The sequence below is a fragment of the Condylura cristata genome, unplaced genomic scaffold (genome assembly GCF_000260355.1).
Source record: "Condylura cristata isolate star-nosed mole 26May11 unplaced genomic scaffold, ConCri1.0 scaffold00008, whole genome shotgun sequence".
Lineage (NCBI taxonomy): Eukaryota > Metazoa > Chordata > Mammalia > Eulipotyphla > Talpidae > Condylura > Condylura cristata.
The window spans coordinates 11788053-11812851 of NW_004567109.1; the positions used below are offsets into that span (position 1 = coordinate 11788053).

Here is a 24799-nt window from a genome sequence, read left to right on the forward strand (position 1 = left end):
TGGCCGGGATGCAAGCCGTGCAGGGACTTCCACTTGTCTTCTTTGGGAGCAGCGGGCTTCCTTTGCCAGAGGGTCTAAAGGGTCTCCTGTAAAGCAGATGCGGGCTTAGTTGGGATCAGCACGCCCTTTAAAAGACGCCCTCTCCTAGTGGGCTGCTGCGCACCCGTGCCCTCGCTGGCCTGTGGGCTTGCCAGTTTCCCCGCGTTGCGCCAACCTGTCAGCCGAAGCGCTTTCCTCCATGTTATGGGGTCACCGCCCCCTGGGCGTACGCAGGCTGGGACACCCTGGGCACCTGCCTGTTTGTCCTGCTCCTGGAAGCCGCTGCTAGAAGCAGAGGATACAAGGAGATGCACCTGTTGGGGGGTGCCCATGGGGCTTCCTACCCTCCGGCTGGGTCCGTGTTCAGGGAGGCATCACAGAGAGGACCCCCCCAACTCATGCTGAGCTCTGAGACAGCGGGGACCTGCCCCCTGCTGCTGGCGGCTGTGGCCTGGGGTCCTTTCACAGGAGTGGAGAACTCTCAGACCCAGAGCGCCCTCCGAGTGTGTGGGGAGAAGGGGGCAGGGGCTGCAGGAATGGGGCGGCGGGGTGCCGGCAGCAGAGGAACAGAGTGAGGGAGCCAGGCCTGAGGCGGGCGGTGATGCACCCCTTCCAGTGAATCATCTACACACACAGCACTTTTATGGTCTTCATTATTCTTTAGCAAGAAATAATTTCCTACTCATCTGTCACTTTAAGACTAAGGGCTTTCCACTCCCAGTGCCGAGAATGTAGTAGTTTGTTGTACTTCGGTTCTGTTTATGTCCCATTTGGGGGCTTGGGGGCTGCCCTTTGACAGACACACAAAAAAGAGATTGATACAGCCAGAGCCTTAGGAAAGCCAGGCGGCAGCAGGGAGAGCTCCCTAACCTCAGGCGAGGCCCGCGGCCGCGGGCTGCGTGAGTGATGCGCCTTATGTGGCTCCCTTGCTGGAGTAGACCCTCGACTTTGGTCGGCAAATCCCTGGCCCTGTAGGCCGGTAGGGGGTCCAGCTGAAAGGCCGCAGTCTGCCGCCCGCTGGACCCCGCCGGTGGCGTGCTCCAGCCAGCCCGCGGCTGTGCTCACGCTCTCGGTGCTGCCTCCTGTGCCTCTGGCCTTGAACGGCCTGCGCAAGATGGCATCACCTGCCCACAGACATCTGGTCCCGCTCTGGGTGGCCTGGCAGGTGCCTGTCATTGTTCCCGGGGCCTGTTTGCCGCGCTGTAGCTCTCGGGGCCAGAAGGCGCTCCTCATGTCACAGTGGAGGGAGCTGAGGCTCGGGGCTGAGCAGCCGGCCGAGTCACCCAGACGCAAGGTGGCAGAGCCAGGGCTGAGTGCAGAGGGGCCCTGCGGTCCTGCTCTGCCCTCGATCCAAGAGACACAACACAGGCCTCCAGGGGCCGGCCAGAGCAGGCAGGGGCCGGAGCCAGGCGCACAGCCCTCTGGTCCTCCAAACCTGCCTCCTAATGTTCTCTCTTTTCATTACTTCTTCTCTAGGCCTTTCTCATTCTCTCCTTTGATCTTTAAAATACTGCTTAAAAGTTACATTCTTCCAGGTGAGGAAACTGAGGCTCAAGGGGAGTAGCAAACCGTCCAGTTTAGGGGTCCTGGATTGAACTCTCCCCTGGGCCCCACCTTTACCCCTATTGTGCTGGTGTTCCTGCTTCTCCCAAATCCCAGCTTGCTCTTGCTGGGGACAGATTCTGGACTGGGCCTGGGATAGCCATTCCCTGCTTCCTTCTATCCCAGCCCCTCTAAGGTCTCCCCACACCCCCAGGCTCCTCTCAGCCACACTTATTTCACCACATACCCTCCACACACACACACACACACACACACACTCCACATTCCATCAGCCTGCTCATCACTTCCTAATTCTTCTGTGATACTTTACCATTCACTCAGGAAGTAAGTCAGCCCCCCACCTCACCCCCTGTGTCTGTCTAGAGCCCTGCCCTACTCTGCATCTTCTCCCAACATCCCAACACCTCAACCACTCAACACTGCCCTGGTGGGAATAGACACGTCATAAAAACTGGCTAATCAGGATTTGGGTCATTTTGTTTTTGTTTTTGTTTTTTCTTACTGAGATTATTATTTTCTTTAATAATATAATAGTTTATTTTTGCATCATGTTGTGCCTTTTTCCATCTCAGTTGTAATCCCCATGGGCTTCGCCTCACCAAATCACCCGTGTGCCATCACCATAGGGGTTCATTGTTTTGATGGTTGTCTGGACTTAGGAAACGATAAAATGCTAATCACACAGATTAAACGTAAAGGTCTATCATAAAGAGCAGCGTTGAAAAGTTTCCCAAAACTACATTTCAGTTCAAAGAGTCGGCTCCGTTGCTTGGCAAACACGTGCACTTCTAGAATGTTCTTGCTATTTTTGTCTTACATTTTGCGTCGCTATTTCAGCCAATGCTCCTGCTCGGTGCACGCCTCACCTGCCGGCGTGCTGCACAGCTCGTGTATTTTGCCACCTGCAGGCCTTGGCCTGGCATCCTGAGTCCCCTTTAGTCGCTGGCTCCTTTGTTTAACAAATAAGTTTTGGATGTGTACCGTGTCCTGGGCCCCAGGAACACAGCAGTGAGCTGAACAGGCACCACTCAGGTGTTGTCTCCTGGTCTGCACCTTCAGACGCAGCCCCCGCTCGAGGCACCTGTGCCCCCCTCTGCTTGCTCTTCCCCACCCCCACCAGGGCCACGTCTTTCTCATAGACAGGCAAGTGCGTCCACTGGGGGCAGCGTATGAGCGTCACTTGAGTGCTTGAAACTTGGAAAGAAGGCCCAGGTTGTTTGGAACGGGCTCCCACGCCGGCCCAGGGCCCCGTCTCCTGAGTAGTGGGAGCACTTTGGGGGAGAAAGCCAGCAAGAGGGAGGCAAATTCACCCCTTCTTTAGCATGTGTGAAGATAAAACGCACCCTCCCAATCTAGTGATTTGTTGGCTGATCTCTGTGCGGTGGGGCTGGAGGGGATCTAAAGCAAGACCTGGGTGCCTGGAAGGGCTTAAGCCTTTAATATAGGAAATATCACAGGGTTGCTGCTGCTTCATTCATCTGTTTGCTCAGCAAATACAAGCGCCTGCCCTGCCAGGTGCTGTGAGCTCTGAGCTGCCTCCATACCAGCTGCCTTCCCCTCCCCCCCACCTTCCCCTCCCTCCCCACTGGAGACTTTTCCAACTGGCGGGGCAGGGGATGACCCAGCCTGCCCGAGAGCACCGTGTGAGAGCGCCGAGCCCCCCCGGCTCCCTGGAGCCGGCCCCTCGGCCGCCATCCTCTCCTGTCGGGGTTCACCCCTCTTGGTGTTGACCTCAGCTTGTAGTTATATACCTGTATGCACGTGTGATTGTCTTCCCAGACCATCAGCTCCAGGGGCAGCGCTGCACCTGTAGACGCTAGAATTCATTGAGTAAGCGAACAGAGGGAGGAACAGACAGGGTGGAGATGGGCGAGCCAGGGGCCCCCTGGAGAAAGAGCTGGCAGGACAGCGGCTTCATTTGACGTCGAATGGGTGAAACCAAAAGTCCGCGTCGCCAAGCTTCCGCCCAAACCTAACCTGTAGCCCTTTCTCGCCCCTAGTAGGGACAGATCTCTGCCAGAACTCAGCACCCTGCATTCTAGTTTCATGCGACTCAATCTTTTCATGGGTCGTCGACCCCTGTGCCAAGCCGATAAATACCGTAGATCGTCATAGTGTGTGAGTGCACACACGTGCACACAAACATGCCGTTTCACAGTCATTGTCAAGGGGCTGGCAGGCGCCCATCTGGCATAAACCGCGAGCAAGAAGCCTGCCCCCGGCGCGCACGGGTCCTGTTCCTCTGCAGCCCGTGCCCAGCCCAGTTGGGGCATGTGAGCAGCACGTAATGTGCAGTATCAGGTGGGTGAGTAGAGAGTGGATGAGCGGACGGGGGAGGAAAAGTGTCCTGACTTGCCGTGACCTTGTTAGCACTGAGCTGAGAGTCTTCAGGGGAGAAGGGGCAGCTTTAGTAGGAATGGGGAGCCCCACCCGTCTGCGGGCCCCTGACGTCATGGTTCTGCCCACACCTGGAAGCCACCCTCTGAGACCGTTTTTTCCAAACAAAAACGCAGAATATGACGTCTGACACAGAGTCTGATGGTGGGGTGGGGCAGGGTGTTTCAGAGTGAACCTGTCTTCAGAAATCAGGGATTGTGATTTTACAGAAACATTGTCTGGTCGGGAGGCTGATTGGGTTGTCCTTGGAGCGTCTTGAAACCCCCGAAAAGGGATGATCAGGGATGAGACTGCCTCCCCAGGAGGCTAGGTCAGTCCTGCAGGTCCGGCGAGGGGCCCAGCGTGGCAGCCCATCTGCATTCCACGTTGCTCTCTGTGGTCACCTGTGTTGGGTGGCTTCTAACGTCGCTCATCTTCTGCTCAGGACAGTCTCCCCGACCCCAGCTCTCCCCATTCACCCAGGTAGGGTGACTCCTTAATTTTTTAAATGCTGGACTCTAGAAGCATTTTAACTCCTATTTTTTACCTTAAAGCATTTGACAATGTTGATTTTTAGACATCACAGTAGTTCAAAATCATGGGGGAGCCCACAGCACTAGCATTTGCTTGGACAACAGTTGTCAAGGAAATAGATTCTGCAAAACATCCCTGCTGGGAGCGCTTGCTCTTCCCCGTATCCCCACGCTGGACGTTGCTCTCCTATGTGGCGGTGGTCAGCGAGGGTAGCATGGCAGGTCATTCGTCCAGCCAGCATCTAGTTATGAATCAAAGCCCCAGCTGGCCCCTGCTCAGGTTGGCAGGCAGTGGTGAAGAAGCTCAAGTTCAGTTTGTAATGCGTCTGAAATGTTCTTGGACTTACAGGAATGACGAGATTTCTTGGCCCCAGCTGTAGGCTAGGGAATAGGATTCTGTAAATTCTATTAGCCGACCATGGAAGTGCCTGATAGATGGAGCTGAAGTTGCAAAACGCTGTTCGATTAGAAGAGGTGAGGGCCCGTGGGGCAGGGGCTGTGACTCCAGGCGCTCACATAAAGAGATACTTATCTCTTGATTAGAGAGCCGGGCCAGGCCCCGCTCCGGTGCTTGGAGCATCCATCACTGTTAGGCCCGTCCATGTAGGCGCCTCAGTTAGGAGTGGACCTCACAAGCAGGACTGGCGGGTTTAATTATCGCTTGTGAGAACTTCTTGGAGAAAGTGTTGGCCCCATTAGAGTTATGGCCGCGACCCTGGCAGATGGCTAATTACAGACTTCTGCAGGCCTGAGAAGGGCAGGTTCCACGGGTAGACGGACAGAGCGCTGACAGAGAGGCAGAGCGATGGCCGAGTCTCCATTATCCCCACTTGTGTCGGGCTCTATTGTACTGGCAGTAATCTTTAATTATAAAAGCTATTACTATGGGATGGATTATCAATGTTATTCATTTCTGTAATGTTGCCTGGTAACATCCCTTTGTGCTCAAGACAGGCATATTTCTATAGTTACTGGCTGAAGAAGCGAACTTCCTCACTTCTTCTCTGTTAGCCATTTTGCCACCATAGGATTATAAAAAGCTATTTTGAGAGACAGTTGAGCCCCATCTGCAGGGTGGCAACAGCTTGAGTCTTCAGAGAAGACTTCATCTTAACCAGACTGGTTCACGAGGCGATGAACCAGCAGCAAGAGAAAAACACGGCCGAGCAGTTACCTTCACTCTGCTGCCCCTTTGCAGATGGTGCTCTGTCCTGCTACCCACTGGCCTCTGCTGCCGGACATGAAGGGCACGTTCCTGTAGTTGCAGGCGAAGCTGTAAATCTTTGGGGTTTGGATGATCTCCAGCCTAGAAATGATCGTTGATGGGGGACTTACAGGGCCTTAGATACTGCATGTGGAGTCTGTTTGCACCTCTGTGTAGTCAGGTTATCTCCATCACCCTGCTGGTTTTGAAAATGCCCCATTAGAAGAAAAAATGGTGGCAGAGTTATCCCCAGAAGTACTCAGAAATCACTCTCTTTAAAGGTCACCCTGGTGGAATTTTCAGATAACACTTGGCGTTGCCTTTTTTTTTTTAAGTAGGACAGCAGCTGTTCTCGGCCTGGGGAGGGTCCGCTGCTGGGTTTCAGATCTCTAGTTAAGTCTGTAACCTCACAAAAGTGGTTATCGCTTAAGATAATTACATTCCACATTGTTCACGCTAAACTCTTGAGATGGACTGATTGGCATATTTAAATCTCATCTCCCAGGCATTTGCTAATTATCGTAGCCTAGTTGGGGGAGGAGAAAATCCTAATCAAATAGCTGTTTAGAGATGCTTTGCATTTTAAAATGTTGCTAGGTTTATCATAGGAAGAGGAAATGTGCGCTGCCTTCCTCTGGTTCTCCCCCTGACCTCAAGAGGGTTTCAGCCTTTAATGGTTTAAATAGCCAGGTGCAGCTCACGACCCATTTTTGCATTTTGCCTCATCTCCATCCCTGATCCCCCTTCATCACCCTGGAATGAAGCTTTCTCACTTAGTGACTTCCCCAAGAGGGGGCTGGTGGGTTCCAGCTAATGAGGCTCATCCTCTCTCTATTCGATTTAAGTGGTAGCAACCAGCCTGGCCAGGAGTAGATCTGACAGTGAACAGTGACCTCTTCCTCGGGTTCATAAATGGGACACCAAATCCATAGTGAGAACAAGAAGTCTTTCTCTTGTGCAGAAAAAGACAAAAGAGCAGCTGCCTGTCGGCCTGCAGGCTGGGTTGAAGCTGCCCTTCTGGAAGAGGCACCACGACTCGCTCCTACCTGGTTACCAGCAGCTGGAGAAGCCCCTGCCCAGCCCAGCCTCTGCCAGCTGAATGGATAGCGTTTGGGGCCGTTCCTTTCAACTTCTGTGCTCAGAACTGCGAAAACGTGGTTTTTCCCCTTTACACGGAATACATGTCGATGGGTGACAAATCTCGCCGAGGCCTTTCTTGTGCACGGGGTGTCTGAAAGGGCCTGTCTTTGAGATTTATGAAAGCCCCAGCGAGCTACCGCCACCCACAGTAGTGCCTCAAAAGCAAAGAGAAGAGGAACTTGTGAAGGTTTCATCCAGCCGCCTGTCAAGGGCCGTCAGTCTGTCTGTCTCCCTTCTGCGAGAGGGCCTGTTTTGCTGCTCACTCAGCTGGAGCTGCCACTTTCCTGCTACAAGTCTGCAGGCCCAGCAGGATGTCCAGATCTGGAAACAGTTCAGGAAAGAAATCCTGGGTCTCTCAGGAGCTGGCACCGGGGCAGGTGTGTTTGGTTATTGGCCCGTGGGGTGTGCATTGGAGGTGGGAGGAGAAAGCTCCACACCAAGCCAGATGGAACCCTGCACGCGAGCTTTGGTTCTGATTAGTCAAGCAATTTAAAGATTGGCAAACTTGAAGATCGCAGCTTTCTCTCTCTCTCCTGGTCTGTCCTGTTAGTTCATCAACATGAGAGCCTTTGGTTTTCATAGTTAATTATTCTTTGGTATTCTGTTTCGGGGCTTTGAAGTCAAATTGCTTGATGTTTTCCTGGCTCCCGGGTGAGTGGCTTATCTGCCATAGGAGGGCCGCAGGCATCCTTTCAAGAACGCAGGCTTCCGCCAGCACCGTCAGAGAAGCGTCCTGAATGTCCCGGGAAACTCGGTCTTGTAGGAGGCAGAAGACGCCACCAATCCCTCATTACGAGTCCAGAAGGCAGCCGCTCATCATCCATCATCACAGACCTAGAGAAATGAAAAGAAAGCCTCTCGGAGCTGTCCGAGTAATGCAGACTCCAGTGTGCTTGCGGGGTGGCAGCCACCTGCTTCGTAGGATGAACGCGCTCGAAGACCTGAGTCATTTTATATGGCATTTGTGAGGCTGAGCGGGTCTGTTTACTGCTTTGCAACTCTCTTCTGGTGTGAACAGGTAACCTTAGCCGTGGGTTTTGCAAGCCTTTTTAGCCGAAAAAGGAAAAAAGAGAGACTTTGGGATTTCTGCTGATGGAGGCCTAGGAGGAATAACGAGAAAAGTCTAATGAATTTCCCAGCTACACATGAGAAAATAGAGGAACTTTTTTTTTTTTTTTTAAGGCTAATTAAGATCTCAGCTCAGCTCGCTTAGGTCCTACCTTGGCCTCTTCCAGCCACAGTGATAATCTACTGCCCGTCTCGCATGGCTTCTCCTCACTGCTGATAGTCAGAACCCTCCTGCCTATTTCGTTTCCCCTCAGTCTGTCTCCCTATGCCAAGGCCCACGAAGCAGACCCACGCTGCTCATGTGCCAGTCAGTACAGAGCAGATGCTCAACCTGTGGCTTCTGAATGGACGGCAGCGGGGAAGTTGAGGACCGCACAGGAAGAGGCTCAGGTTGGGCCGAGACCCAGTTGGAATCCAGACCGTCCAGTTATTGGCTGTTGCTGGACCGCTCTGACCTGTTTCCTTACCCACAAGATGGGCATACGGCCTGCTCTCCAGAGTGGCCGTGGAAGGCTAAATGAGATAAAGTGTATGATAACACCCAGCACGGTCTGCAGCAGGGAGGCTCGCCATCAACCCTGGCTCATTCCAGGCCTGGAGAGAAGCAGTTTTACTGGGTAAGAAGCAGGCCCTTCATGGGCTGTGAGTGTCCAGGGTTCTCAGCCTCCTCCTTGAGTCCAGGAACGGAATCTCCAAAGAGAATCATACTCATCCTCTTTTGGCTCCCAGGAGAACCTCCCAGGAAACAGAGCTGTTCCACATAATTCTGCAGAGATAAATATGGGATCCCCAGTGCCTAGGATTCACTGCTCAAAACTGGTTCCTTAAAAGTGGCAGCACTGACTAGAAAACAGCGCGCCCCTGGGCCTTCTGTTATGCTCGGTGAAGGGCCCCTCCGGAAAGAGTGACCCAGGGCGCACCCCCTCCCCACCTCACCCTCCCACCCCCTGGCGCTGTCAGAGTTGCCACTGACGGTCTTTGGAAATTATTTAAGCAAAACTGAACATCCAGATTGCAAATAGCGCTTCTCCCTAGGAAACAAGAGTGCTTCTCTCCACATGCCAGTCAAGAGCTCTCAGCAGCTCACTTTGGTATTTCCCTTGTTTTCACTCAAACCTCTGTTTTTGTTCTTGTTTTCCTTTCGTAACACTCTTAACATTTAGGCAGAAGAACCAATTCTGCCTCTTTTGTGTTTCTGAGGCTCCAGGCTCTGCCGGGTGGTTTTAAAGCAGGTCAGCCATCCCTCTGGCAGATTGAGTCCTCAGGAACTGAGAATTTGGATGTTTCTTGTTTCAAAGAAAAACAGATCTCAGGACAGGGCAGCCTTCCCAGGCACCAGGCAGCAGCTGGTCTTCGCTTTGAGTCTCTGTGTGCCACGTGCTGGCCAGAGGCGCCCGGTCCGTGTTTTGTTCATTTCATTCATTAGACAGCAGAGCAGCCTGGTGAGGTCGAAGGGACACAGCCTTTTGAATCAGCACCAGCTTCGAACACTGGCTGTCCATTTGCCAACTACATGGCCCAAATGTTGAGAAAAGGAAACAGTGATCTCACCCAGAGGCCCTTGGTGGGAAGCACTGTGTGGGTAAGTGCAGCTCCTGGTTCTCCTGCGCAAGGCATGCTGGTCGCCCCCTTGCAGGGTTGGTGAAGGGCTTGCCCAGAGCACAGCACGCAGCAGAGCTGAGCAGAGACAGAAGAGGCACACGGGGCCGTGACCACCACCATGTGCTGTGTGGCCTCCTCTGCTGGGCCAGGCCCCCTGCTCGGGACTGGGGATGTGTCGGTGACACAGGTCACTGTGACATAGGTTACAGAGCTCAAGGGCAGGAGAGACAGACTCGAAAGAAATGATTACCCTGCAGAGCACTAAGGATTGTCACTGACCGATGGCAGGAGGCAGGAGGGGACAGTGGGTTCCGGAACGCTGGGACCCACACTCCAGAATAGCCGAGTCCTTGTCTTAAAGGGGCTACTACCTTGGTGGAAAGTGAATGGAGTGGTGACCTGTCCACTCCATTGCACGGGCGAGTGGAGAGGCGCTGAGGGGTACAGCCGTTCCTTGTTGCCACGGTCACAAATCACACCACCTCAGTGACTTCTCACAGGTGTATTCTCTTACAGTTCTGGAGGTCAGAGTCCAGGGCCAGCCAGTGGACGCCAGGCTGCGAGGCAGGAAAGCTGCCTTTCCCAGCTCCTGTGCCGCCTGCAGTCCCCGGCGAGCGGCCCCTTCCTCCAGCCTGAAGGCAGCCACCTTGACGCAGGCCCTTCTGTCTCCCCATCGCTCCAGCACCCTGGTGATGACACTGAGCACCTGGTAGTGCAGGCCCATCACCACCTCAGGGTCAGCTGCTCATTCCCTCTTACCTGCGCCGTATACATGGGCTCCAGAGACCAGGATGTGGGCACTTTCGGTAGCAGGCATCCTTCTGGGTACCTGTGTGGGGCAAGGGGCCGTATTGTGCCCAAGGTGCTGCCCAGAGGCCGCGTGGCTGAGGCATGGAGAGGGAAGGGGCTGGGAGAGGTCACAGGCGGGCCTTCGGGGCCTGGCGTCCTGAAGGGATGATGCTGAGTGGTCTGTGTTTTGAAAGGAGAGCTTGTGGTTGTCTGGAGAAAGCCTGGGGTGAGGGGAAGCGAGAGAGGAAGCAGGGGATCAGGCTGGGGTTCGGGGACAGTGGAGTGTGGGGACGGCGGGCAGAGATTCAGGTCAGAGATGTCATCTCACAGCAGACCTGCTAGTGAGTAGTTGTGAGCTGTGGAGGAAAGCAGACAGCCGAGGCCTCCGGGCTGCGGGGCGGCCGCAGGGTGATTGCTGTAGAGTTTGACGTGAGAAAATAGCTATTTCCTTCTTTCTGTTCCGACTTGTGACTGGCCAAGCAGAGTCCAGTCATCAGATAGTCCAGTTGAGTCCTCACTTGGACTCATCTTAAATTGTCTAATAATCACTATCCCTGGGTCGTTATTTCAGGCTGCCACACCAGCCTACCTGTTTTTATTTGAGCACATTTATGTACCAACTGCTGTGCTAAATGCTGTGCAATTAGGGCTGTTTTAAGGATTAAATCTTCCTGTCCTCCGTTTACAGATGTGTAAACTGAGACTCAGAAGTTTAGTGACTCTCTCAAGGCCCCTACGGCCCTGTAGCAGCTTTTCAAACCTTGGTGTGTTTTGGACACAGCTGGCGGGAGGTTCCTGGCGCTGCTTAGTTCGGACCCCATGGACGGGGCTCTGGACCTCAGAGGCCCAGGGACGCAGAGCCCATTCTCATCCCCTACATTGGCAGTCAGCGGCTCAAAGGGACAGGGCTGGCGACACCTCCCGGGTGCTCCCGCCTGCCAGGCACAACGAGCCCCACCTGCGCCCAGCCTTGGAGCTGAGACCGCGTGGCGTGTTCATGGATGTCTCCTCAGCAGTCTCCAATCGGATCACTCTGGGGGGCACCAAGGGGTGCAGGAGGATTGAGAAATCTAATGTGATGATCTTCAGGTACTGGCAGTCTGCTCCTCCCCTGGACTGTGCTGGAAGTGAAGGGAACCCTGACCCTACGTTCTCCCTTTGTCTGTGAGAACATAAGATGTGGGGGTCCCCAGAGACCCACCTGCAAGCGGGCCCAGGTGTTGTTGTGCAAGGTGCCCACGGGGCCCCGGCCCAGGTGTGCCCCTGTCTGTCACGACTGGAAAGCCCACCGCCCTTTTTGGCGGCTTTGAGACACTGCATCTGCGGTCTGGGCCTCTGCCGGGCCTGGTCCTGTCGCGTGCTGGATTTTGGAAGGCCGGGAATGTCTCACCTCATTCCTCCCTGCTTGCCCCCAAAGGACTTTCCAGCACAGAGCTTCTATTCATTTTCCGCCTCTGAGGGGTCTGCCAGGCTTTGCCCTTCCTGCCTCGGTCCCGTGGCTCAGGGCTCTGCCGCCAGGGTGGGCCTCTGAGGGCGGATGACAAAGCGGCTCTCACCGCTTCCCCGGGAGAGCCGCTCGCCTCCGAGACGGGTGGACAGAGCACATCTTAAACGGGGTTATGATGTCGCCTCCAACCAGTGCATACTCTTCATTTTCAGGTTGTGACTTGCTCAGGTGGGCAAGGACAGCTTTGGTTTGAGGGGGCACTGAAGAGCTGTCTCAGGCCCCGGTCCCTGCCATTGGGGCTTTGCGCCCTGCTTTTGTGGGACCGTGAGGGGAAGGCTTTGTGGCCTATTGTTAGGTGTATTGGAGTCTGTCAGTCACGGATGTTGGAAGGAGGGCTTCCGACGACTGTCTAGAGCTAGCTGCCTTCTAGCAGGACACCCCCCGCGCCCCAACCCCGTGGCTGTTGGGTATTCCTACAGCCCACTGGTGTTCGTGCTCACGCCTCTTGATTCTTAGGCATGTTCTTGGTTTGCCCCGGCCTGCCCAGGCTGCCCCTGCCCCCACTGGGGCCATGCCGGGCTGCCTGGCCGTCCGGGCCGTGCTGCTGGAGGCCGGCCGGCCTGTGCTGTGCTGACTTCTGCATCCTGCCCTTGGCAGCCACTTCTCCATCTGGGTCTCACATGCTCTTGTAGAACGTGGCTTTGCAGAAGCTCGTGCTCTGGCACTGACATCCCGTTGACTCAGATTCTGGCTCGCAGCACCTGCCTGCGAGGGACTTCTCTCCCTCCCCGTTGCCAAGAACATATGGTTCTGTCAGACACGACCAGGTCATCGAGCTGGCCCCGAACTCTGCCGCTGGACCACTGCTTCTTTCTGCCCCAGAGGTCACTGGATCTCTGTCTTTCTTGGCCAACTTTCCAATACTCCTTTTCATCGCCTTGCATGGCGTCCCAAAGCTCAGAGGGCAGCAGCTATGGGGCCGTGCTACCATGTCCTGTTCCTCATTTTGCAGCCTTTAATTTTCACATTACAAACATTCCTAGACAGTCATAGAAAATTCAGGACATGCAGGTCGGTAACAGGAAAAAAGTAATCAAAACTGAGCTTCTTGCTGTCAGACAGAACCACTGTCAGCATTTTCTCCCAGTCTTTTTCTTTAAAACACTAGTACACAGACCAGTCCATTCCGGACTTCATAACCTCGCATCCTGCTTTTCTACTGGATATTTCAGAATGAGCATTTGTGTGGATCATGGGAAATAATTTTTGATCTGATACTTTGCATGTTGTCTTTATTTAGCCCTGGCATGTTTCTCTGTAAATGGGGACGATCCCTGTCCTGCCAAGGACCCATATAAAATGAGACGGGCAGTGCCGGAGCTGCCCGGAGGTCAGCGCTGATGAGGGCGATGGGAGTCTCGCCTCCTCAAGCGAACTGCTTCACTTACTGTCCCAAAATTATTATATTCCCAGTCTCCGAATTTCACACAATGCTGGGTAAAACATGCTCTCAGGGTTTAATTTTTAACTTTAATTTTAATTTTTACAGAACTATGGGGTACAGGCCAGAGGTGTAGGGGTGAGAGGCTTCACCAGAGACAGAGTGGGGAGCAGAACAGGTGGACCAACGAAGCACACTGCTGAGGGGAGCAGCGGGCGGGTCAGGAGAAGTCTGCTGCGCCATGTGGGTCACCTCCGGGGTGGGAATCAAACTTGCACTGAAGCGGCTGCGGCTGGCTTGCAGTGCTGTGTCCTAACTCTTTGGGCCACCAGAGAGGGCCAGGGGTTAATTTTTTAAAGGAAAGGCAATGTTAATAGCTTGGTTTTTTTCCTTAGGGATTTCTTAGAGTCTCTGCCACGCAGGTTCCTCGGCCTGTGGAGCAAGGGCTGTGCACAGAGCGTGGCGGAAGCGTCATTTGTAACGTGGCGGCTCCGAGGGGTGGTCACTGGCGTCCGGCTTTCGGGAAGGGAGGCTCAGTCAGTGACACTGGGCCCACTTGCTTTGCTGTCATGTAGCTATCAAAAGTGACACTCACAAAGTCTTCATAATCAAATGGAAAAAGTTTATGTCGCCATCCCTGGGAAGAGCAAAGATGAGTGTGGAAAGAGTGGGCAGAAGTCCATCAAGTAGGAGTATTTGAGGTTGTGAGAGTCAGGTGATGGGTGGTTGTATATTTACCCTGCATACATGAAAAGGCAGGCGGGTATGGGTCAGCCTGTTTCAGAACTATTGGAAGGATGTATGCCGAGGAGGGAAGTGGGGTACAGAACTGAGCTCACTGAGTGACCCAGATGTGGGGGGAAAGGGAACAGGGGGTGGGAATTCAGGTTGCTGGGACTTCTGGAAAATGCTCAGAGCAACCAAGAGGGGCTTCTTTCTTTTTGGATCAGGGAGAACAGAGACAGCACTTCCTTTCTCTGAACATGGTGATGTAATTATTGGAGCATTTGAACATGGAGACAGAATTATCAGCAGAGAAACTAAAATGGATGGTTCCTCGTTTGCTCCCCCTTCTGACCTGAGCGTGTGGGAGGAGCTAAGCCCAGAGGCCCTTAGGGCCTTTGAGGAGCCTGGCAGAAGCACAACCTGTTGGAGTTTGTAACTGGAGGAAACATGGAGGCTGAGTGAAGAAGCCACACAGGTGGGGGGTAAAGTGGAACCCCAGAGTTATATAGACATGTAAGAGACTGACAAACTAATTTTAAAAAGTGGAGGAAAACAGAACCTGGAATATATAAATCTGGGTGAAAATTACGTCAACCTCCAGAAAGTTCCCTAATGCTTGCTTGTTGGTTTTTTTTTTTTATTTATTTCAGATTTTTAGAAAAGTAGCAAAAATCTAACAAACATTTCACATTTATCCTTCACCCAGATTCCTCAAATATTAACATTTTACCCTACTCTTTTGCTACACACACATTACTGTTTTGTCAACATTTGAGAACAAGTTGCCAACAAAATGCCCCTTGCTAAATATTTCATTGTGTATTTCTAAAAAGTTAGTTTCCTACATCATCAAAAACATTAAAATCAGAAAATTAACACCACTATGATACCACCTGAGCCTTCAATCTAGTGCAGATGTTGTCTTGATAATTGGCTTTTACAGCAACAGCAGTAATAATAGCCAGAACAGTAACCGTCTCCATTAGGTTTCTACTCCAGGATCACTGTCAAGGTCGCACTTCTCAGTCTGCCGTCTGGAATGGTCCTCAAAACACCATTTGTGTTGCTCATCTCCGGGGCTTGGTTCAGGTTTGCCTTCTGGGCAAGGACACCCCAGATGTGCTGTGTCTTCCTCTGTGTCCTGTCAGTTGACATGTCATCTGCCCTCCTGAATGGTTTTTTGAAAAATATAGACAAATAGCAGCTTTGTTGAGATATAATTCACATGCTATAAAATTTACCTTTTTCCTGTGGTTTTACTATATGCACAGGGTTGTATGATTATCTTCACCATCAATTTTAGAACCCCTATAAGGCTCCGTGCTATTAGCAGACACCCCTCCCCCTGCCCCGTCTTCTCCAGCCCCACTGACAGTGCCTTCCCCACAGACAGGGGTCTGCCTGGCCCAGGAGTCTCTCACTCAAGGACTCCCACGCTGTAGGTTCTGTTATGTGCAGCCGCTTTCACTAAGCACAGTGCTGTCACGGTACGACTTGTTGTGGTATCAATGCGGTGTTCCTTTTTGTGGCAGAATACTAATCCGTCGTGTATAGTTGCACACTCATTCATCAGTCAGCTGGCATTTGGGAGGTTTCCACTTTGGCAGTGCTCTGATCTGGTCCAACCACTATGGAAAAATGTGTGGAGGTTCAAGTTACTAAAAAGGGAGCTACCATATGACCCAGCAATTCCACTCCGAGGAATCTACCCAAAGGTCACAAAAGCATTAATTCAAAAGGACACCTGCATGCCTGTGTTTAATACAGCTAGGACTAAGCTAAGATATGGGAATAGCCTAAGTGCCCAGAAACAGATGCCTGGGTCAAGGAGATGTGGTTGCATGTGCACAAAAGATAAACACAGGTCACTTGCAGACATGGTGGAGCTGGAAGGGATGATGCTCAGTGAAATAGCAAGAAGGAAAGAAAACTTTAGCGTGACTTCACTTATAGGAGGAATATAGGGGAGCCAATAAGAGATCAAGGGGGAAAAAGACAAAACTAGCAGGCATCTATAAATCAGAGTCATTCTGCAGGGGAGGTGGGGGGGTTGAAACAGGGAAGAGCACAGGAGACTGGTGAAGGCTCTTGGGTGACTTGGTGGTGGGAATTTTATGGGGACTACACCTGAGAGGAGAAAGTGAATGGCATGAAAATGAATAAACAAAATGAGTAAACAGAGAGAGAAATAAAGAGAAAACAGCGACAACAAATAGCCTACTTACCTGGCAGGGAGATGCTGCGACCACACAGGTGCTTTTCCGAGGGCGGGATGCCCCAGCGCTCTCAGGGTGCCCTGAGCCTGCAATTTCCCCAGATGTGGGTAACTCAGCTGCATCATTTGTGGTAATGTGTGTGTGTGGGGGGGGGAGGTTCACACTCTGCTGGAAGGAAGGAAGGAAGGAAGAAGGGTGAGGGGCAGGAGGGAGGAAGGCAGGCAGGTGCTGCTGTTCACATTCTCATAACAGCTGTTTGCAGACTTGGGTTTGTGGTCTCCTCGGGTGTACATCTCAAGTCCCTACACCACGCCAGTGTCAGGGGTTCACTAGGAGGCTTCCAGGCTTCAGCCCATAGTCCTACTCCTGGCTCTCATTGGCTGCAGTGAACGGACCCCACGCAGAGTCAGCAAAGGGAAAGTGCAGAGAGAAACGCAGGGGGCCAGCCCTGCTTCAAGCATCCTCCTGTAGACCTCACAGACACACTTACTTCCTCCAGCTCTGAGCTGTGACCACCCCACTGGCAAGGGGTGCTGTCTATCAGGGAGGCTGAGCATTCGAGGTTTCTGTTGGGGGCTGGTCATGTAGGCGCCCTCTGCCCAAAACACATTGAAATGCCAGACTCCCGGAAGGAAGCCGGCATCCAGCACAAGCACCTTGTGCAGCTTGGGGACACCTCACCCCCTTACCAGCTACAGAATGGTGAGAGCACCCACCAAGTCCAAGTTCCCAGACTTCACCAAGGATGGAAGTCTCTGGCCTGCTATGTACACTTTCTCACAGGTGTACACCAAGGAGTGAGATTGCGAGGTCACACGGCACCTCCATATTGAACTCCACATGCCAAACTGTTTTCCAAAGCATTCTCGTTCCCACGAGCAGTTTACAAAGGCACCAATTTCTCCCCACCCCGGCCAACACTTGCTGTTGTCCATGTTATTTTATTGTAACCATCCTCGTGAGACTAATAGGGTTTTAAACTAGCGATTTGCAAGCAGTTAGAACAAAGAATAATGATTTGTAAGAGCCAGAATGAGTTTTCTAAGACCAAACGGTGCCAATCCAACCCATGAGTTCTTCTTTTAAAAAAAAAAAAGCCCCAGAAAACAATCTCTCCTTTCTACAGGAGCTGTCCCAGGCCAGAGTGTTTCTGCATTTCAGCCCTGTCGTACACAGCATCTCCGTACAAAGAAGGCGACACGGGGCAGGGGACATGTTCAGCCGGGCCCTGGCTTGCTGGCGGCTGACGTGCTAAGAGCAGCCCGGATGGGAGCGTGACCCCTCACTACTGCTTCTCCCAGGCCCAACATTTAATGTTTCTGTGCAAAACTTGGGGGGAGACACCAGTAACAGTCACAGCGAGTTTGCAGATTTCCCGAAGATGGCAGGCACACGTGTGGAATGGTAAGATCTGGCTGTTAGGGGGAGGACTGTCCTGAACCAGCTCTGCAGATGCAGGCTCTGTGGACTCCACCCCCACTCCTGGCCCTGAAAATACGGCTCCCAGGAACTGTAGGGAGGAGCGCTAGGACCCAAGGGCGGAGGGAAGCAGCCATTTTGTTTTTTTTTTTTTTATATAAAACCGGACATGTTAGGCTGAGGGTCTCTCTTGGCCCTGTGGCAGGTGACTGGTCGGTTGGCTCTTCATTAGCTTTCAGCGTGCTCTTGGGGTTCCAGGTCAGTGGAACTGGTAGGACGCATCCGTTAACTTTCTCTCTCTCTCTCTCTTTTATCCTGGGTTGTTCTTTTCCTTTTTCCCCTTGTAAAGAAACCAGTTACTGACCTTTTTGTGTGTGTCTGCAGTTGGATGTTAAGAGCACGAGTGAGGACCCACCGACAGGCAACCCACTTCACTTTGGGTTGCCCTGGAACAGTTCTAGAAAGATCCTGACAACATGGGCTTGCACACAGGGTCCAAGCAGGTGCAAGGATGAGGGACAGGTGCCCCGTACCTGCAGGACCTGTCCAGATGCCACAGCCGTTTGCACTCCAGCTCTGCCCATTACCGAGAGTGGAGCCAGCCATGGCAAACAGGACAGCGGTGGGCCACTCTGGAAAAGCCTCAGGCCGTGGGGTCTGCGGTGACAGGGATCAGAGCTCTGCCATGAGGGGGCGGTTGAAAGAGCTGGACTGGCTGTCTCGCTGGCCAGTGAGTAGCCAAAGATGACTGGAGAGCTGGCTCTTCCCGTGGGAGGTCTGAGGTGCAGGAACATGAATTGGCCGTTCCTTGACCAGACGACAGTGGACGTGCACTGACTATGTGGGAACGTGCTAAAGCTCTGCCATTGAGCTGGTTGCCCGGAAAGGTGGCGGGCGCCCCCGCTGGCGTGTCCAAAGACACACTGAGTCCTTATTAAGGAGCCTGCGTGGAGGAGGAGGAGCTGCTTTGAGGTCCTAGAGCTGGCCAAGCATGAAGACAGGGACAGTCCATCTCTAAAGCCACGGCCAGGAATCTCCAGCTCTAGCCTGAGAGTGTCTCCTGCCCTCACAGTCCTACCTGTACACCAGGATGTGTGGGTGGCCATGAAGCTTCCCTAGAGACCTGTGCTTGACCTGGCCTGAGGGCCGCTGCTCATCCCACCTGCCTTATCTGTGTGTGGACCTTCACTCCCTGCCTGTGCTAGGCTCGTTTTCTTGGGTGTTCGTTCAGCATTCATTACGTTCATTCAGCCCCTGCAGCAGGCGCTGGGCAGCAGAGAGCTCTTCCAAGTGAAAAAGCTTCACCTCAAGCTGCAGAGGCTTTGCGGGAAGAGAGCAGGGTAGTGTGGAGGCCTGACTTGGGCGCGCCTAGGGAGAGTCTCCCTGCAGCTGTCCTTTCGGCTGGGAAGCCGAGGAAGATAGGCTTTTGGCAGGGAAATCGGAGGTGGGGCCTGAGATCATTCCCACCAGGCTGCCGCCCAGCTGTGCCCGGGCACAGGCAGGGCCCCAGGTAGATGGAATAAGGACCGTCGGCCTCGGGGTGGTGCCTGTCTTCTGCTCACCCAGCGCCTGGGCTGAGCCAGTCACGACCCAAGGTGGGGGGAGGCATGTGTGCATTTGCGGGTCTGTGTGTGTGTGACTAAGAGCAGCTCTGATTGCTGCTTGAATCTGGTCCCAGGGACACGGGGATTATTTGTGCCTTCACTCCCCTCCGCTGACGTGGATGGCTGTGAGAACAGGCCACGTTCCAAACATCTCCACGTCCCTGCAGTGACAGCGCCTTTGAGAACATGCAGATACCTATGATTCTCTTAATTACTCCTGTACGCCCACTTCCCCCTCTGTCTTTTAAGCAGGAGGGGTTTGGGGGGGAGGGAACAGCCTCCCCCCACCCCCGACCTCTGCTCCTTCTTTCCTTCTGTCATTTATGCTTTAGCAGCTTCCTGCTGCTCCCCACCTAGCCACCCCCCCATTGCTCCACTCACACTGACTTCATCAAGGGGGCCCCCAGATAAGAGAGATTGAGGGAGGAGGCCAGTTTCCCTGAAGTGCTTGTACCCCATAATTAGTTTCCGTTATTGCCAATTCAAGATAAGTAGAAAATAACAGAGCAATGGAACCAGGACGTGAAGCCCGCGCCGAGAGCCTGGCACGCACTGTCGTGACATTTGCATGGGAAGCCAAGTCCCAGGCGTGGCGGCGGGGTCTGCGGGCCGGGGCTTGCGCGAGCCAGATCCCAGCCCTGTTGCTGGGCCATGCTGGCCATATCCTGTCTCTCTGAGCCTCGATTTTACCGTCTGGGAAATGGAGAGATGGCACTGTTTAATAGATTATTCTGCCATTCCGCAGAGAGCCCAGGCTGTAAGGCTGCGAGGCGCCCGCCTGGTCTGGGCATTGGGCTGCAACAACTGGCACCGCCATGCTATTGGCCAGACGTGCCTGCAGAGGGCTGCAGCCCGTGGCATGGAGGAGGCGGGTGGGGGCGGACATAATGTGGGGAGCCGAGGCAGGAAAGCAGGCCTGGAGATGGGAGGGGAAACGCAAAAGGCCGCCAGGGCCAGGAAGTGAGCCGATCACACGGGCTACACCGGTGGCCTCCAGGGTGGCCCTGGGCATACCACGCGGGCTTGTTAGAAGGACCGTCTCGGACCTCACCACTGACCTCCTGCGTCGGAAGCCCAGAGACTCTGATGTGTGAGGGGAGGTGGGTTGGCTGGGGGGCAGGGGGTGTAGATGGGTGGACGAGGCTTGGAAAACAAAACGGGCACTTTGAAGGCTGAGGAGGGAGGAGAACTAGTGTGTATTGATTACTTGCTAGGTGAGCTGGAAACTGGACATTTCCAGCTACTTTTCTCTCATTTAAACCTCTCAGGAGTGTGGCAAAGCAGGCCTTCTTGTTCCCGCTCCAAAGGTGAGGTTCCTGAGGTGGACTTAGAACCCAGGCCTCTCTGGCCCCATTCCCTGGACGCCTTTGACAAATGCTCACTGCTGCCCATAACGCCAAGCATATGCTGGGTGCTGAAGGGGAAACTGAGCCAACACAGTGTAATTTCTGATTTCCAGGAGTTTATGGAGCTGAGCCAGGGAAACAAAAAAGTGGCAGTGATCGACTGGGGTAAGGGGCCTGGGATGCCCAGCTGGATCAAGCCAAGGAACTCAAAAGAGATTCAGATGTTGACATGAGGGGTAGCACCAGGCTTTGGAGACAGCCCTGAAGCTTTGCAGCAACCCAAAGGCCATGGCGCCGGTTCCCAACACTCTCTCACTGGTCTCTGTGGACAGGTCTCTGTGGACAGTTATCTCTTGTCCTGTTTCCTTATCCACAAAGCAGAATTAGCCATAACTAGCTTGAGGGATTGTTCTATTGATGAATGGCACACACTCAGAGCCGTCTTGGCATAGGCCGGCAGTGCCTGATTCTCATTCCCTCCCCTTCAGGGGCCCGCTTTAGGCCAGAGCCAACCAGAGCCAACCAGGGAAGGCTTCCTGGAAGAGGTGGCTTTTCACTGAAGGATAGTGGGAATTGAGTTGTTCTTGTGTCTTCCTTAAGGAATCCACAGATGGACTCTGGATTTGCGGTGGGGTGGCTGTTGACAATGAATAAAATGATGAGAGAACTTGCCTTTCTCAGCTTAAGAGATGAGTTGTTGAACCTGGCTTCAAACCCTGTGGCAGAGGGCGGAACCAGGCGGCCAGTCTGCCGCCTCGTTGGGCATCTTCACACTCAGGTTCTGTCTCCCGCTTTTCCTTGCAGATGATGCAGTTTGCCTGGCAGAACTACAAGCGCTACGCCATGGGCAAAAATGAGCTCCGGCCGCTCACGAAAGACGGCTACGAGGGCAGCATGTTTGGTGAGCTGACGCGGGCACGGCCTGCCCTCCCGCTGGGTCCCCTGTGGCTGTCCACCCCTGGGCTGTGTTCCCGCCTCTCTGGGCCTGGGCCCGTCAGGCCTCTGAGCCACCTAGGTCTGGGGGAGACCCAAACTTCTCTCTGGGCACCTGATGTTTATTTTTTGAAAACTGAACTTGGAAACATGAGCGGGGTTGGTGAGGGATGGGAAGTTGTTTGCCAGGAAGGTCGGGGCTCTGGAAGACAGAGACCGGGTGTGAGTCTGCTCCCCGGCACGCGCCGTGGGATGACCGTGGTCTTTTCATGGAGAAACAGACATGTTCCTGATGGGGCCGGCACGTGTGTGGCCTTTCAGGCCCTGGGGCCTGTGTCTCGCATGCCGTGTTGGGAGGCAGAAGCTGGCTGGAGGCAGAAGCTGGCTGGAGGTGGAGCCGCCCGGCGCTGCCCGTGTGGACAGTCGTGCTCCGTGGCCAGCGTCACTGTTGCCCCTGCCCCTCCCCGCCACGGCTTCTCCTAACCCAGAGCCCCAAAAGGCTCCGTGGCCAGCGTCACTGTTGCCCCTGCCCCTCCCCGCCACGGCTTCTCCTAACCCAGAGCCCCAAAAGGCTCTCCCAGAGACGTGGGTGCAGCCTTACTGTGGGCACAGCCTCAGGTTTCAAATTTAACACCCTTCCGAGCCGCCAGCCCCTGCCTCTGCAGGCCTCTCACGGAGAAGTTGCTGGAGGCAGCCTGGTCGCCTCCTTCCCTCGCCGCCAGGGCCGGTGGGGTGCGGGGGAGACTCAGTGCCTGTGCTCCCCATGCCCTGGAGACACGGGCTCCAGAGGTCTAGAACCACAGAGCCAGGTCAGATGCCGATTCCGAGGAAAACCGTAAACGCAGGTTTACGCACACACGTGCGGCGTGGCCTGTCACAGTGGGTGTTGTGGGGAAGTGGCACGGGGACCCCCCCAGCATCACGCCTCCAGGTCACCGTGGAACAGGGGTGGGGTTGGCGTTTTGAATTTGGGAAACTCCTTTTCTTGCTTGCTGGCTGTCCTAGGAAGGGGGGTGCGAAGCCGGCAAACACACGTGGCCGGCCACGGCGCTGCGGCCGCTCACGCCTTTGCCCGCTTCCTCCCTGCCTTTTCTGCCACGCGCCTTTTATTCCGTTATGTTTTATGTCCTTTCTCTTTCCTGGCTTAATGTTTCATCGCAAGTATTTCCCCAGCTCATTTAGTTTTTTTCATAAAGATGCTCTGTGGCTGCGCCCGTCCCGGGGAGGCGCCGTCACTCACGTGGCCGACCCGCGTGGGCTGGGCAACGCCGTTTCCAATTCTCACTGTTAAAAATAATGCAGCAGTTTTCATCTCCGGGCCTGAAATGTTATCTTAGGAGAGATTCCTAGAGATTCCTGAGTCAGAGGGAGGAAGACACATGTTCCTGTAACCTCAAATACAAAACGTGGACGCCAGTTTAGGGGCCCCGCTGTCTTGTCTGTGGAGGACACAGACCTCCCACGAACACCCCACATCAGTCCTGGGGAAAGGTGGCCCATGTGGGGTTTCGTCTGCTGCTCCGAATCACGGCCGTGATAAAGGAAGCCTTCTCTTCTTCCCTCTGCACAGTCTGCAAAGACCCAGGGCACTCACGGTGGCGGGGGGAAGGGCAGCCTGCTGACCTCTGAAAGCTCACAGCCTGGCCACCGCTACTGCTCTGACTGTCTGCGCCTTGTAATTCCTCCTTGTGATTAAAATAACCCTCCAACTCCCAGCCATGCATGGAGCCTGGTGGAGACGGGCAGCAGGCGCGGTCAAGTCGGAACACCTGGACACAAGTCCTCACTCTGCCCAGAGCTATTTGTGTTGTCAAGTCTGAGTCACTCAAGAGTATGTTTGAAATTAAAAAAAAAAAAAAGAAAAAGAAAGAAAGGCCACGTACATATGAAGATGTGATGTAATATGTGAGTTCGGCAGTGGCCCAGGCGACCCATGTGAAGTTCTGAGCCCCCTGGGTTCTCTGGCGCCCAAGGCCATCCTTCACAAGGCCCGGGCCCCCCATTATTCAGTGTCTTCCTTCTGCACCCAGCCTATGAGCCGTGGCAGCTGGTCCTGGGAAGGGAGGGCGTGTAGGGACCCAGGCACCTGGCAGGAGAACTGAGCTTGACTGATTTTTTTTTTTCATGCATCAAATGATTGTTTGGTGTCACGTCTGGTCCTGATGGCTAGAGATAAGAGATAAATGGCACAGCGAAAATTCCACCAACCCAGCCAAGACTTACTCTGGCAGCCCTTCGCGGGCCCCTCGGGCTTCCTTCTCAGTGCTCTAAGGAGAGGGACAGGAGCGTGGGGTCACGTGTGTCGCTGCCTCTGGGTCTGGGCTTCAGACTCGGTCTCTGTTCCTGCTCAGTGGCCCTGGGCACGTCACATCTCTTTGAGCCCAAGTTTTCTGTAAAGTGAGCTAGTGAAATTGTCAGCTGCCCAGATCGGGCCTGCTTGACACCTCAAACCTGCTGATGGGCGGTAGCCGTGATCGTTGTGGCTTCTGATGCAGAGACCCAGGACGACATGCAAGAGGATGAGGGCGAGGAGGCATCAGGGGCCAGGGGGAGGCTCTGGCCTGGGGTGAGCCACAGGGGGCTTCGGAGCCAAACCATTCCCCAAAGATAGAAGGAGGCAGAGTGGCCTGGATTAAGCTCCTGCCCCTCCTCCTGTCTGGGGACTCATGTGGAGGCTGGGTGACATCATCCCGACCCTAGCCGCCCTCACGGTGACCCCCTGTTCGGGCTGGAGGATGCCCAGGCAGTGGCCCTGCCTGCCCTGCTGCTCTGGCTGAGTCACTGTGCTACTGCCCAGACGCTGAGGCACGTCAGCGTGGACGCGGGCCTTTGCAGCCTCCTCCCCCAGCAGCCAGGAGGGTGTCTGCAGGGATGTTTAAGGAGTTCACCGTGGTTTGCACTTTGCTGGGCTTACAGGAGCTGCACGGAGGACAAGGGAAACCTGGTCTGGCTCCCCTGGATGGCATGTCACCAAGCCGCACCCCTCCCGATAGCCCACGCCCCCTCCCGAATCTGTGGCAGACCAGGACACCACCTACCTCTTCCCCTTCCTCTGAGAGGCGGTCACGTGGGGGAATTGGTGTCCAGCTGGGGGGGCAGAAAGAGGGTGGACACTGAGTGCCAGCGGGCCTGAGTGCAGCCCCTGTCACTTAGCAGCTTGTCACTCAAGCTGCCTCCTGGCAGTGGTGACAGCAGAGCGAAGAGGCCAGGCGCAGGGGCCCTTGGTGCGGTGCTCCTGTGGCTGTGCGGTCACCAGGGAGTCTGCCTGTGCGGGGCACATTGAGGGGAGGGCAGGGGAGCCCCGGCATCCTCGCCTGGGGTGGGGGGCGGGGGAGGAACGGGGATGACCCCTG

General features: G+C 54.3%; 1 protein-coding gene across 1 annotated transcript in view; it reads left to right on the forward strand.

Annotated features, from left to right (window-relative positions):
- The window catches only part of MAN1C1 (mannosidase, alpha, class 1C, member 1), a 109452-nt gene that overhangs the window by 23927 nt on the left and 60726 nt on the right, over nt 1-24799 (forward strand). Inside the window, exon 2 of the mRNA XM_004679387.2 lies at nt 21318-21414. Coding sequence (XP_004679444.1) covers nt 21318-21414 — 97 coding nt within the window. The remainder of the gene's footprint in view (nt 1-21317; nt 21415-24799) is intronic.